At 42.0% G+C, this 15,194-nt stretch overlaps 1 protein-coding gene across 1 annotated transcript; it reads left to right on the top strand.

Annotated features, from left to right (window-relative positions):
* Positions 1–2,281: 2,281 nt before the first annotated feature.
* LOC311495564 (anoctamin-1-like) lies at positions 2,282–13,651 on the top strand (the record flags this gene model as incomplete). Its single annotated transcript, XM_084555058.1, has 26 exons — positions 2,282–2,564; positions 2,690–2,989; positions 3,978–4,073; positions 4,215–4,387; positions 4,788–4,842; positions 4,929–4,980; positions 5,089–5,144; positions 5,357–5,404; positions 5,746–5,810; positions 6,116–6,250; positions 6,346–6,506; positions 7,124–7,206; positions 7,973–8,047; positions 8,158–8,214; positions 9,157–9,231; positions 9,521–9,722; positions 9,854–9,965; positions 10,051–10,108; positions 10,194–10,294; positions 10,390–10,553; positions 10,644–10,796; positions 11,009–11,061; positions 11,617–11,795; positions 12,021–12,126; positions 12,306–12,894; positions 12,996–13,651. The coding sequence occupies exons 1-26, from the start codon at positions 2,436–2,438 to the stop codon at positions 13,649–13,651; spliced, it is 3,933 nt and encodes a 1,310-aa protein (XP_084411184.1). The 5' UTR covers positions 2,282–2,435.
* Positions 13,652–15,194: the final 1,543 nt, after the last annotated feature.

Genomic DNA, 15,194 nt, shown 5'->3' with positions numbered 1-15,194 from the left:
GATGCTTCACATTTTTTAGTTTGGGCTACAAATGTTGTGGCGTTAGTAAATCAACGAGCATCTGTTAAAATTAGCGATGTGTAATCTGCTGTATTTCAGGAGAGACAGTATTAGACCAACTTCCCCGCTGCCCTCTGCCCCCTAATGTTAGCGAGGGTGCAACTGACCCTCCAGCTTCTGCCGCTGAGCTGTCAGCAAGCTTACAGGCCTTTAAGCCCCACGCTGATACGCATTTGTGCCCTCCTCCCGTGCCTTCTTGCAACCAAGTGGGCACACAGGCCCTGATGCCCCACCAAAAAAAAAAAAAAAATGTTTTGACCATTAAATCAATATAAAAGGATCAATAGTTTGCAGTTAAAAATGTAGTCAAATATAAAGGACTGTAAAACGCAGCACCATGGTTTATGTTACTATCAGATGAGTTGCAAATGAATCGTTCAGGAGTGTTTGATTTGTGGTCCTGCTCCCAAAGTGAAGCTAAATTTATAATATTTAACCTCTATGCCGGTAAAACTGCTCTCTGCAAAGCAGCAGTTTTGACAAAATTCAAGAAATGACATAAAAGAAAGTTGCTCTTTTGCTGTTATCATGTCATCTTCTTGGCTTTACTACCTGCATGAAAAATAGAACTAGACAACACAATGCAAAAATGCTAAGTGGCTTTAAGGTACAATTTTTTATTTCAGCTGTCTAAAACCTTACCCTCACTTCATTGAGTGTTAATTTCCAAACACTTTGACATTGATCTACAAACCTGCTCCCTCAAGTTTCTCCTCAAGATTCTCTTTCCAACACTGTTGTATTTAGCTTCGCTCATTTAATGGCAGGGAACTGTAAGTAGAATAAAAAAAAAAAAAACATTAAAATAAATCGCTCAGGCCGAGTAGCCGATGTTCTGGTAGATGCTTAACTTCAATGTCTGCATGCTTACAGATTTTCATGAGCAATACATGCCGTCTTGGAAGCAGCAATAATATCAGCCAATGGAGAAAAGGCATCGTGATTAATGAAGCTAATGCACCACACGTGGAACTGGCTGAATATGAGATCAGCGCTTTATCTCTCTCTCCAAAAACAAAACAAAATAATTGTTGTGGCGCGTTTATTGTGATGCAACATTTTCATTTTTTTTTCATACTGGAAAATCCAGTGAGCCACTGATTTAATTATCATTGCTCCCTTGTGAGTATACATAACATCTTTTTGACCTGCTGAACTCTGAGCGACATACAGTATCTCTATTTCCATCCCGGTTCTGTGTTTACCAACACTTGGGTAACGGGGATTACCATGCATATGTGTAAGGGGATTGAGTGTGGAAGCTGTCTGTATGTTTCTGCGTGTACACTGCTTGGCTGACCGTTGGTGCGCTGGCTTTCCCTGCTCTGTCACGTGGGTAGAACATGCATTCAAGTGACCCAGGCGTTTGACTGTATAAGACATTTAATTTGTTTTTCATCTGATCAGCTCCTAACAAAGAGGCTGTAGGAAATGCTTTTGAAATGTACAAATGAATGAAATGAACTCAGTTTAAAAAGCAATTTCCTATTCAAACGATTATATGCAATTTATAATCAGTCATAGATGAGGGAGTTATGTTGCTGTCAGTTGTAGAGAGAGAGTTGAAGACCACAATATGTGAAACAAAATATAATAGTTTCAGAAGTTCTAGCATGCATTGCATGACTAAAGCAGCTGGTTTGTGATCTTGATTCACCCCTTTCACTCCTTCCGTGCTCCATATTTTCTGTCTGTGGATTCATATTTGCTTTTAGAGAGTCTAAAGACTCAGCCGCTCGCTCATCTCTTACCACTTCATTCTTTAGTGTCAAATAAAGTGCCCAGTGACCAAATTCCCCTAACAGATTGTAAACTGTGCCGCTCGGATTGCAGCAAGAGCTTAATCTGAGCCCACAGCTTCACTTTGGGGAAAAAAAAAAAAAAAGACAGGACAGCTTTATTTTTTGCCTATATTTATCTGTGTATGTCTAAAACAGTCATTGCTGTGTGTTGTCTCACACATTTAAGCGTCTTGGAAAGAAAAAAAAAAGAAAAAACGCAATGTTTGTGTGACAGCTGGGATAGGCTTCAGCAGACCCCGCGACCCTTCACAGGAATAAGCTGTTACAGAAGATGAATGAATGAATGAATGTTTGTGTTATTTTACCACATAATTACGAATCTTTTGATTATCATGAAATATATGTAATATGTAATCTTATTAGTCCTACTTGTACAAACATTGGTGTTAATAGCTACCATATAGTTTGACATAATTATGAGTTAACAAGTCATAGTTCAAAGATTGTAGATGTCCCCTGAATTAAGAAATGCAGATCTTCCTAATTTGTTAATAATGAATTACCATTTTTTTTCCCTTTCATGTCCCAACAGAGGGATGAAACGGAAAAGAACGTGTGCCCTTCACCACAGCAATGAGTGAGTCTTCGTCCTTTCACTCGGTGAAGCTTGTTTCGTTGGCCCAATCACTGTCCGTGCTTGGACTCGATGCCGCCAATGGAGGGGCCGTCACTCCCCCGGACAGTGACGAGCCTCCACCTCCGGTATGCAAACACTCACGTCTTCTTGCTTCAGTGTCCTGATGCAATATTTTGAGTCTAAAAGTTGCTTGGTTGTTCTGCTCTTCACTCAGCCAGCTAAATATCTGCGTGTGTGTTTTCTTTGCTAGGAGTCTGGCATCGATCTAGGCCCTGGACTTTATTTCGCTGATGGCAAGAAAAAAGTGGACTACGTACTTTGCTACAAAAAAAGGCAGACATCTAAGCCACGCCTTTCCATAGTATCCAATGGGGGTTTGCCACTTCCGATAACAGGCCGATGGGAAACAGATGCAGAGTTTGTAGAGGTGTCTGCAGCTGCGGCAGAACCAGAGGAGTCGAAGCTGACTGAGGAGGAAAAGGCTTTAATGAGGGATGAGTTTGAAGCGGGACTGCTGGAGGCTGGACTACAGATTGAACGCGACAAAGAGGTGTGTATCAGCTTTTGCAGCGTTTTTTTTTTTGCACAGAGTCCAATGTACACTACGTTAGAATTATATGGCTCTGTACTTAGGTGATGTTACCACAAATCCTGTGACTAGACAGCTGCCAAACAGGTGAAGCAGTCTTTACCCTTAGCTTGAGGACATGCCTGCGCTCTAATTAAAAAGAGAACTTCTAATATCAGTGTATATAACATAGGAGCAATAATGATAGAAATAATAGTAAGTATGTTGCATGTCTATTATCATCTATTGTACCAAATGTGTGGGTTTATTTTTGTGTAATTTTTTTTATTCTATATGTGGCTGTGTGTGTGCATGCCTGATCGTGTGCTCGTGCTTGTGTTTGTGTCTGTGTGTATTTGGGAGGTGCCTGTGCGTTAAATCGTCTATTGTTTTGTTTGAGGATTAAGTTCGTCAACAGTAAGTATGAAGCCAAAGGCCAGATTATAGAGCCTTATTAGAGAGTGATCCACTACTAGGGGTATGAGCTGGCACGTAAGTGTGTTTGGCCGAGACCGGTGGGTTTTTACATTCGTATTGAGCGGCAAGAATAACATTCACAGTTTCAAAACCAAACATTAGCTATGAACCAGGTGGTGTTTGGGTCTGTGCAGTTTTGCTTGTCTAGCATGAGCTATTGAGTCACACTGATTGGGTGACCTGGCTGGAAGTCAGAGACACAGAAGGTCACTTTCTGGTACCAATCCCAACACTTATTATCTGTACTTATCTATACTCTGCACTGAGCAGTTTTGTGCTTGATATAATGGGATTTGCTCCAAAAGAGCCTCATAATAACACCCAGTAGAATACTTACAGGTTTAGATGAGGCTCATCTGACCTCCTCCGGACAAGCAACCAGAGCAAATAAACACAGAGACAGTCTGTACTGGCTTTGTGTGGTGGCTGTTGTAGCATGTTTCTTCCATGCAGTGTTTTTCTCTGTTCACATTTCTGCGTGTGTTTCGTGCAGAGGTCAAATGGCATAGGATTTATTCGACTGCACATCCCATGGCCAATACTCAGCCGAGAAGCAGAGCTCCAGAAGATCAAAGTTGCAGTAAAAAAGGTCAGCAGGCATGCTGGTTATTGATATCGTAGTTTTATTTCTCACCTTTGGATACTGTTTGAAGAAGATAAATTTGGGTTGAGGGGTTGTAGTCAGAACGTGGTGCTGCTTACATTATTCACGCTTGCATTCTTTGAGCAGAAATGCGAATTGAGGAAACGGACCGGCGTGGCTGGGATGTTGGATTCCATTGTCGCCAAAGTCAACACGCCATTTAAACCAGACGTCCCCGACTTTGACATCCACAAAGACTCGCAGACGCACGTCCATTTCAAAACCCTCAAGCACCCTTTTATCAGGGATAAGCTCCACTTGTGAGTACATGGTCCGTCGCACGCACATGTAGTGAAATGGTATCGAAAAGCTAACCCACTTAGAGAGCCGCCCTTGGCCAGGGACACACATGCGGTTTAGTTCAGTCGTATTGGTGATTTAGATAACACCCTGGAGGCCGTGTGCTTTTATCATCCACATCACAACCTGGTGGGGCTCTCACATAAATTAAACTTTTGTTTTTTACACCACTGAAGTACAGCTACTGCTACTACTACTGGGACACACAATACTTGTAATCACAGTACACATAATCAGTACTATGATTAGTGAATCTGAGTAGTAGTGCTGTACTGTGTTGAGTGAAGAGACTATTGTCATTAGTAAACTTTTTTTCCAACTCGCATTAGTTGTGTGGCTGCTTCTTTTAATTTCTTGCAGATATGACATCAAGTCAACAGAGACCTTATTTGACAATGCGACACGGAGCAGAATAGTGAGTGTGCAATCTCCTAAGATGTATTAATACTGTGTTTAAAAGAGCTCACATCCAATGTTTCACTATGCTCTGTGTGCTTCTAGGTTGCTGAGATTATTTCACGTGTTACCTGCAGTCACACTTGCCAAACAACTGGTGAGCTCAAACTTTTATTATGTTGCTCATACTGTCAGTAAAGTTTTATGCTCGTCCGTATGCCAGCTGTCGCAACACTGACAGTGTGTTACATTCATTTTCTATAAGGCATCAACTCATTATTGGCTCGGGGTGTCTACGAATCTGCCTTCCCTCTGCATGATGTGAGTAAAACAGAAAGATGAGCTTCACTGGACACCGTGGATGTGTTTTTGTTTTGTTTCGGCTACTTTACACCAATGACTTCATCGTGTCACAGAGCGTATTGGATGGAAGAGAAAGGGGACGGATTTGAGCGATTTAAACAGAAAAACACAAATTTTCAAGTTACGGCTGTGCCTAAAATATGACATAATTGCTGTTTTTCTTTCTTTAGGGGTCGTTCACAAGGAGAGGAAGGAAAGATCAACGAAATGACAGACAGGTGAGTTTAGTGGGGATTGAAGAAAATGTGCATGGGCAAAGTGCACTAAAAAATACCTATCGGACATAACTATTTCAAGATTACACAATTAAAAGCATGACCACACCTCACAGCTAGGGTTGTTCAAAAATAAAATCAAACACATTTGATCATTGTAGTCAATAAACTAGACAAATCAATATGTGATTCATCGGTTTGAGTTAAAAATCCTAATACCACTAATTTAGCCTGACAACATTACATCAACAGCATTCACGTTTGTTCTGACATATGCATTCTGTATAAAGTATTAAAGTATTAATTTGCTTTACTATTGTTCCATGTGCTTGTGTGTCCTTCAGGTCCTCCACGAAGAATGGGCCAACTATGGAGTCATGCATAAATACCAGCCCGTGGACCTGATCAGGTACTGAGCAGTTAGCACGGGACGAAAATATGTTTCTGGCTATAGATGGATCTTGTGACTGCAATGCTCATTACAGCTACTAATGCCAATAGTGATGGTTGTGCTCCTCAATAGTTACAAGAGATGCAAAATATGTAAAGCTTTCCTGATGATTTAGTGAAAAAGAGAAAGTCAAAATCCTCTTATGTGTAAAGTTCACGATGAAGGCTCACATAGTGTGTAAAACGACTTTTGGGTGCATCTGACAAAACAATCTAAAGCTTGCAGACCCAGGCAGCTAGATGATCCCCTATCTCTGTTTATAGGAAATACTTTGGAGAGCAGATCGGGTTGTACTTTGCCTGGCTGGGTGTTTATACTCAGCTCCTCATCCCTCCCTCTGTTCTGGGCATCATTGTCTTCCTGTACGGCATATTTACTGTGGATACCAATGTGCCAAGGTGGGCGGATAAAAACCTGTTTCAGTCACATCAAAAGTACAATATTGTTATCACCACACACGTATTAACAGTATTATCTGTGTGTCGTTTTTCAGTCGGGAGACATGTGATGACAACCTGAACATCACCATGTGTCCGCTGTGTGATGGCGTGTGTGACTACTGGCGCCTGAGCACGGTGTGCTCACTGGCCCGAGCTTCATACCTGTTTGACAACGGAGCCACTGTCTTCTTTGCTATTTTCATGTCTCTGTGGGGTAACTATGCACTTGAATACACTTTCCCGACAATGTTAGAGCCTAGTTCAAAAGACTAACTAAACACTGGTAGAAAGGTGCACATACTTGCAGTTTGTTTCATCCCGCAGTTGTCATTTATCAAGAGAGGATGCTTAGTCTTATGTGAGCTTTAACCCTGACATGATAGCCAGTAATTTAATAAAGTTAATGAAATGCTAGAAACTGTATTGGCTACAAATTAAGTGTCACAGGGAGCTTGTTGAGCTTTTTGTTAGATTGGAGGAGTCATATTCATGGGAGTGTGCAGAGAACTGGACACAACAATGCTGGTCTCACTATGAGGGTCATCACATAAAACTGCAACCTAGTGTGAAACTGTGCTTCAGCAATTAAATATTTATATGAATATGAACATTTGCAAATATTTGGGTAGATTTTATTGGTTAACTTTTAGTTAAACCGGGTTTGTGGCTTAAGAATACTTTCATGAATAAGTTAAGCGTAAGTAGATTGCTCAAGTGCACATGGAGAACAGCATATTTCTCTAAAGCCAAAACAATATTGTACAGTTTGTGCAATTAATTGAGCTCTCGAGTGTTATTTCTAACAGCCTCCCTGTGTGTGTCTTGTTGTAGCTGCTTGTTTTCTTGAGCACTGGAAAAGACGACAGATGTGTCTGAAACATTCCTGGGACCTGACAAGTCTGGAAGATGAGGAGGTATGAAAAAATATTTAATTAATAATTAGTAAAGTACATGCCATGAATTGTTTTGAGTGCAGACACGTTCAGAGCTCCTCTTCCTTCAAATCTTTTCTGCTTTCATAACCCGAGTCATCCCAGGTCAGGGTTAACCTCATGGTCTCCCATGACGACAGGGATCTGTTGTTGTTTGTCTTGAAGATTATTATTTGCCTGAGATCAGTGACCTCCCCCCATCCGCCACATACACAAATACCCATGGCCGCCCATATATACATGCATTAACAAGACTCTTTGCCATGTAAAGGGCTATAATGGGATTGGTCTGTTCTTAAAGGGCACTCGCCGGATAAGATGTCACAGTAAGGTCACAACATAAACAGTCACGCTTAATACAACTATGTCTGTCTTCTCTTTTGCTCTCACTGTCCATCTGCGTCTCTGTCTCTGCGTTTCTAAGGAGCGAGTTCAGGTGAGAAAGTTTCTATACCAGTTTAATGTACACATTATTTCAAAATTGTAAAAATGTATCAGTAATTCTTTCTTTATTCATATATATATATGTGTGTGGAAAATATAATAATAATGATGAATAATGAAGGAAAAAATGTCAAAATCTAAATTAAAAATGCCCTTTGCATGCAATATTTTATGAATATGTTTTGCTTTATGGGGTTACTATCCAACCGGCAAATTAATATTAATTAATAGTCAGTAGCTTGTCTATGTTAAATTATAGCCAGAACCAAAATAGTGTTTTAATGTGTTTGTTTGTGCACTGCAGGAGGAGCTGAGGCCTGAATATGAAGAAGCTCTACAAGAGAAAAAAGCTAAGATCAAAGCACAATCTAAAAAGAAGGTACTGTATATTAGTGTGTGTTGTTTCTAATTAGTTTTTTTTTGTTTTTTTTTTTAACTTATACACAAATAGCACAAAGCTAATTTTTGGTTTTACACACATTTTTGCAGCAGACTCAGACTGGAGATGGTACAGATGGAGAAACAGACCAGATGCTGTCCTCCCAGGTATCACTGCACTGCTCTGACTGACAGGACATTATGTGGACAGAGCTGGTGGGGGGGAGAGAGCAGGGCTGTAACACGGAGGTGATTTAAACTTGCATCACCGTGACAGCTATCATGTAATCTCACCTCTTTATTTCACCAGCCTCAGTAAAGACAGATCAACTTTAGCTATAAAAGAACATTGCAAACTTGCCTGATTTTGTGAGTAATTAACTGTTGCAGACAAATTCTATGTCTATGGGTTTATGTTAAAGAGTCCCCCCCCCCCTTCACCTACAGTGGATGGTTGAGTCCAAAGCAGCTTACCTGCCTGAGATTAGCCCAGATTACTGATGGAGAAGGGAAAGGGAGGAGGGAGAGGAAGAAGGGGAGGGGATTTCTGTCCTTTCAGATGGCAAACGTGCACCTGACACAGAAAACAAAATGTGTGTGCGCAGAACATTCAATTTCATTCAGTTAAATTTTATATATATAGCATTAATATCAATGCAAATTGTCTTAAGACGCTTTTCAAAACCCCCAGAGCAAGCACAAAGGTGGCTGGTAGCAAGGAAAAACTCCCTTTTAACAGGAAGAAACCTTGAGGGAGATGGAGAGAGGGACACAGGGAAGAATTTAGATAAGGAATTGGAGGATATGAGCTCGGTGGGAGAGAGAAGAGAGTAGTGGACATGTGCTCAGTGCATCATTCCCCAGCAGCCCAGGCCTATAGCAGCATAACTAAGTGATAAGTCAGTGTCACCTACTCTTGCTGCAGCATTTTTAATCAGTTGGAGGCTTTTTAAATAGCTATTTGGACAACCAGACAGTAATGACTTGCAGTAATCCAGCCTGGAACACACAAATGCATGAACTAGTTTTCCAGCGACATGTGCTCAACATTATTGCACCTCATTTTTTTCTGTGTACCCAAGAAATCTGTTTTGTTTTTTTTCTTGACAGCAAGAGCCTGAGTCACTGGACATTGAGGATCACCTGTCAGGTTATCTCATCAACATATCCACCCTGCTACTACTGGTACTGCATACTTCGCACTCTTTTCTTATTCTAACTTTCAGATATGCCACCTCTCTCCTAACAGGGGAATCACATGGATTATCAGTTGGGGCATCATTATTATTATGTTTCCATGATAATATTGGGAATTTTAATCAAATAAGCAGGTTTTATCCTTGTCTCTTCAGAGTGTTAGTCAGTTTATCTACATAATTTTGTTATTTCATTCATTCGTTTCTGTCAAGAACTGTCATCAGAGAAAACAGAACCTTAACGTGTTTTGTCGTGCGCGTGTTTTGCATGTGTTCAGATCTTCGTGACCTTCTCAGCAGTGTTCGGGGTGGCAATGTACCGTATCTGCATGTTAAGTGTGTGGTCCATGAACCCGGATCCTGAAGCCAAGGCCAGTGTGAGGATGACGGTCACCACCACGGGCATCATCCTCAACATGATGGTCGTTCTGGTGTTGGAAGAGGTGTATGGAGCGATCGCTGTGTGGCTGACAGAGCTCGGTACTATATTTAATTCTCTTGTAGGGAAAACCTATGTTGATGCTGTAACATACTGGACTAAAACAAGTTTGTCATTAAAGAAAAAATAGGTGACATTGCTCAACAGTTATTGTGTCTTTCTATTCCAACAGAACTTCCTAAGACAAAAGAAGAGTTTGAAGAGAGGCTAATCTTCAAGTCTTTCTTTCTGAAATCCATGAACGCCTTTGCACCTATTTTCTATGTGGCCTTCTTCAAGGGCAGGTGTGCATCTTTTTTCTTCCTTCACTCACTCGCCTGCTGTCTGTCTTCATTCCTTATTCTGCGATTTCACCTCCTCTTCATACAGGTTTGCTGGGCGGCCTGGCGATTATGTCTACATCTCTGGAGACTATCGCATGGAGGAGGTAAGGTTCAGCTGCACACATTAGCGGTGTAACTCCAGGGACCTGTGCATCTGTATTTTAAATGAGCGTGTCTTGCACTCTGCAGTGTGCTCCCCCAGGCTGCCTCATCGAGCTGTGCATCCAGCTCAGCATGATCATGCTTGGAAAACAGCTCATCCAAAACAACGTGTTTGAAGTTCTCATTCCGTACGTGTACACAGTTTTATCAAAGGATACATCCTTGACAACAAGGCTTCACTGATCTGATGTTATCCTCTGTAATTTATGGCATTTTTTTGCAGTAAGCTGAAAAAGATGTACAGAACAATTCAGGAAGAAAAAGTAAAGAAAAGAGGAGCAGAAGATGAAGCGAACAAAGCAGAAGAGAAGAGACCGAAGCAACAGTTTGACAAAGATTTCGCCCTTGAACCCTTTGAAGGCGTTAGTCCAGAGTACATGGAAATGAGTGAGTCTCCTGCTTACTGTTTTATCTCTTACCACAATCATAGAGTTTAAATTCTAACCATTTGTATATGTGTGTCTTTTATACATACAGTTATCCAGTATGGGTTTGTTTCTCTGTTCGTGGCCTCCTTCCCGCTGGCGCCAGCATTTGCTCTGCTCAACAACGTCATAGAGATTCGCCTTGACGCCGCTAAATTTGTCACTGAGATCCGGCGGCCCGATGCCGTGAGGTGTAAAGACATAGGTACAGATCTCTCATGAGGGCGTGCCCACTCTGTCAGTCTGTGTGTGTGTGAATGTGGCAAACAAACTATCCTAGAACTTTTAATCACTTTCTTTTTCTTTACTCTACTCTCACCCTCCACTTCCTGACACACACGCACGCGAATGGACACCTTTCCTTTTCCCTCTCTCTCTCTCTCTCTCTGTCTCTTTTCATGCACATGCTGTCTCCAGGGATTTGGTACAACATTCTCTGTGGAATCAGCAAGTTCTCTGTCATTACCAATGTAAGTGTGTGTGCTTGTTCAATGCTCATAATCTTTAACCCTTTGCAGAAACGTTCTTACTAAAGTGACGTGAACAACACTTCACTTGCAATTTACTTCTTTTAAAAGTCGAAACCAAAATTCATTGTGTATATCTAACTAATATCCTGAATGACTTTCCTTTCTTGTTGAATATTTGCAAAGCAATCTTTATAATGATCTGTTGTAACTGAATAATTTGCATGCAGAAAAATAGCAAATAAATTAGTATAATATGTACATGGAAGCTGCTAATTATCTTGATAGGGTTAAATTACAGAAAGAAAACTACTCCAATAAAATCATAAATGATAACTCATCAGTTGGGTTGTGACTAGCGGTGTTACAGTAGTACAGTAGTGTCTCAGTAGTACAGCTATATCACAACAGATATGATGAGAATTAACAAAAACTATTAACAATAATGTGCAGATAGGTTGATAATATTTCTTATGCAAAATTATTTGTAGTTGACGTGCCAACTGTTGATGTGCTCAGTACAGTCTTGTCATTTTCACTCCTTGTTTGTCATTTTAGGCATTCGTCATCTCCTTCACATCAGAATTCGTTCCACGAATGGTTTATCAGTACATGTACAGTGTAAATGGCACCATGAGTGGCTACACAGATCACTCTCTGTCCTACTTTAATGTCAGCAACTTCGCTCCTGGCACAGCGCCCACCACCACCCTCATCACCGGAGTTTCAATGTGCAGGTGAGTGACTCTCTTAACCTTGGCCTACCTGGACTTCCTTCAAACCCTTGATCCCAGCAGCTTAAGTCTTACTTTGCCTAAATCTCACACTTGTCTCTGGTTTGTAGGTTTGTTGAAAGCCTGAAATGTGACATGGATAGCATGGACTTACCGAGGCAGATTTTTTCCGTGTTCATTCATGCAGCTTGGGGATCCTCCTTACTCATAGAGTGACTTGTTTTTCAGGTATAAGGACTACAGAGATCCACCGTGGGCACCAGATCCTTACACCTTCTCTAAGCAGTATTGGTCTGTCCTGGCTGCAAAGCTGGCCTTTGTAATATTCTTCCAGGTATTAAAGTTAATATTTACAATAGTTGTTATGTTAATGTCAGTCTAAAGTCTCAAATTTTATATATAACCATTATTTATATGCGTTTTTACTGATGGTAGCTTTTCAGAGTTGGTTTTTGCCTTCACTCATTCATCACCATTCTCAGTTTTAATTGCATCTTGTCTTCTCTCCTGCAGAACTTCGCCATGTTCCTCAGCATGTTGGTGGCCTGGATGATCCCAGACGTACCACGGTCCCTGCGGGAACAGCTGAAGAAAGATAACATGATGTTGATGGAGTTTCTGCTGAATCAAGATCAAGAAGCACGTGCCAAAAGTCACTCCTCAAAACTCTCAAACCCCTGCTTCCCCTCCGCCATAAGCATTGTGGTGGAGGCGCCAGAAGAAGAACACGAAGAGGTGCAAACGGCGAAGGAGCAGGATGAAGACGAAGTGGGAGTTGAGATAAATTATGATGAACACAGACGGGCCAGTGACAGCAGTCCAGATGTTGGGAAGTCATTCGAAGAAGCTGGGGAAATTGGACAGGAAAGGTGGGGGGATGAAGCTGAAGGTGAGAGTGGAAAGGTAGAGGAGAAAGAAAACAAAGAAGATGGAGATGTAAAGGAAGGTGATGGGAAAGGGACTGATCAGCAAGAGGGAGGAGACGGAGAAGAGGAGGACGGAGAGAGAAAGGAAAAAGAAAATGAGTACGAAACAAAGGCAGCTGAGAAGGAGAATTCAGTAGCAGATCTGGACTACTTAATGAGCGAGCTGGGCCTGTTAGGTGAGAAAAGAAAAATTCATGTGTTACAACCTAACTCTAATTTTATATTAGATTTACTCTCTTGTGTTTTGTTATTCATCTTTCTATTTCTTGTCATGTAGATGAAGATCCCTCATCAAGCACAGCTAGAGATACTGAGCTCCCACGCTCAGTCTCCAGAGAAGAATACCAGAAAGACAAGGAATCTCTGTCTCATCCATCATCTAAAAGAGGTTCATCCCTGAGTTTGAAGAGTTCCAGCTCCAGGGCAGAAATGGCAAGATCCGATACTAAAGCCAGCTTATTTTCACTAATTGCTCCCCCTCCCAGAGAGCCAGTCTCAAGAGCAAAGGCCCGCTGCTCCACCCTGCCTTCCCGCCACACTGAGGCTTGTTACAGCCTGCCGCGGCCCAGCCACTCCACCAGCCTCACAAGGTTCCAGCAGCAGGCCACGCTCACTCCTCTGGTTCCTCTGGGCCCCCTGGGCTCTTCGTCCAACCCATTATCTCCTCCACACACCTCACCGTCACCACCATCTCCACAGCCCCCGCTGGTCCAACAACCCACCGCCCCACATGAACAATTTGTGCTAAAAGGCCCTCCACCTCAAAAGCCAAGCTCCAGGGGCAAAGCCCGGTCTTCCACTCTGCCTCCACGACAAAGAGTACCTGGTTCTGAGGAGCACTCTACAAAGCCTAGCCATTCAACCAGCTTCGCAAAGCTTGGTGACCGCATCCCCCCTTCTCCCAGTGAACTGAAGCGCAACACACCAGTATGATGAGAGCTTCGAGACAAGGGGACGAGACGAAGGGTGGCGGAGGGAGGGGGGAGAACTATCCAGATTAGCCTCCCCTGTCTGTGCCTGGAGCCACAACCCTCCTTCTGTCATTCCTATCTGCATATATTACTGGGGTCTGAAGAGAGACCATGCAGATCTACTGAACCTTCTTTTTATCCTCTTAATCTTCACAGAGATATTAATACCGCTCAGTGGTTTAGGGCTGATCCCAACAAGGGGAGTGCTGGACAGTTCAGACAAAGACTGCTCTGAAACTCCTCTTGCCATGACCAATGAAAATACCATTGGGACTCTTTCTATTTTATTTCTACTTTTTGGTGTGTTGTTCTTTTTTTTTGTTGTTGGATTGTTTTTGCCCACAGTCACAGCTCATTAGACTCCGCTGTTACTTTCACTTCCATACATGCAGCAGTGCTGCCTTGTAGACCAGTGGAAAATGAAAATATGTACATCACAGCTATAGTATCAACGGTTGTGCTTGTAGAGTTACTGTTTATTTTTAGCGGTTTTGATATATAAAATATGTAAAATTATAATAAAAGAACCACATATTTTTGATATTTGTTTTTCCTTCTGAACTCACGATGGCTTTTCAGTCTTTCAACCTATTAACACGCAGGCTTTGATTAGTGACAGATAATATTCAAATATTGTTTTTTTTTAGAAAAGGATACGGATAATATTCAAATGTTGTTTTCAGAAAAGGTGAACTGAACACAGCTGCTAGCATGAGCAGTAAACGACACAAAATTCTCAACATGTTGCTGGTAGATTTTGAAGGGAGAGGGAAACGCTTTCCAACTTGATGCAACCATTTCGTTGTCTCTGTTGCCCCCCTCTGGTGTGAAATGATACGCAAAGAAAGTAATTCAAATGTTATTATGGGAAGCTCAGTGGTGTGTTACTTTGCTTTTGTATGCCTCTGATACGAGACATTTTCATATCTGTCCTGAAAAATCTCAAAACAAATAATTACAGTTATAATTAATTGCTGGAAAATGTGTTTTCATCATAGCACAACAAGGAAGAAAGGTGTTAATATTAACCATAAACCATGGCCAAGGTCACTTTGTTTCAATTGATATGTTTGTTATTAACCCAGGTAGCAATGCAGAGTGATGTTTCTCTCTCTCTCTCTAGCTCTCTCCCTCTCTAGCTCTCTCCCTCTCTAGCTCTCTCCCTCTCTCCCTCTTTGTGTGTGAGTGATCCCTTTCCTCCCCTGGCTCCACCTCCCCTGCCCCACCAGTGAATGGGGCCTTTGTGGGGGCTTCCCGGCATTCCAAGGGAATTCTTGCAGGTGAGGGTTCGCAAACAATCCCCTGCTTGGGTGACTGTTGCAGCTCCCTGTTTACAACTGAAAATGCAAAATGCTCTGAGGGCAGCCAAGGATTTCCAGTAGTGCTCAGCTCCGCTAACAGCAAAAGACTAGCAGCAACAACAAAGGGTGTGATCAGTGAGCGCAGACGGGTGTGGGAGGGAAGGATCCCGTTCTTCTAACCAGGTGAGCGACCGCACGCGTGCC

The sequence above is a fragment of the Chelon labrosus genome, assembly GCF_963514085.1.
Source record: "Chelon labrosus genome assembly, chromosome: 11".
Lineage (NCBI taxonomy): Eukaryota > Metazoa > Chordata > Actinopteri > Mugiliformes > Mugilidae > Chelon > Chelon labrosus.
Note: the sequence above shows the minus strand (reverse complement) of the source record. Positions and strands in the feature narration are given on the sequence as shown.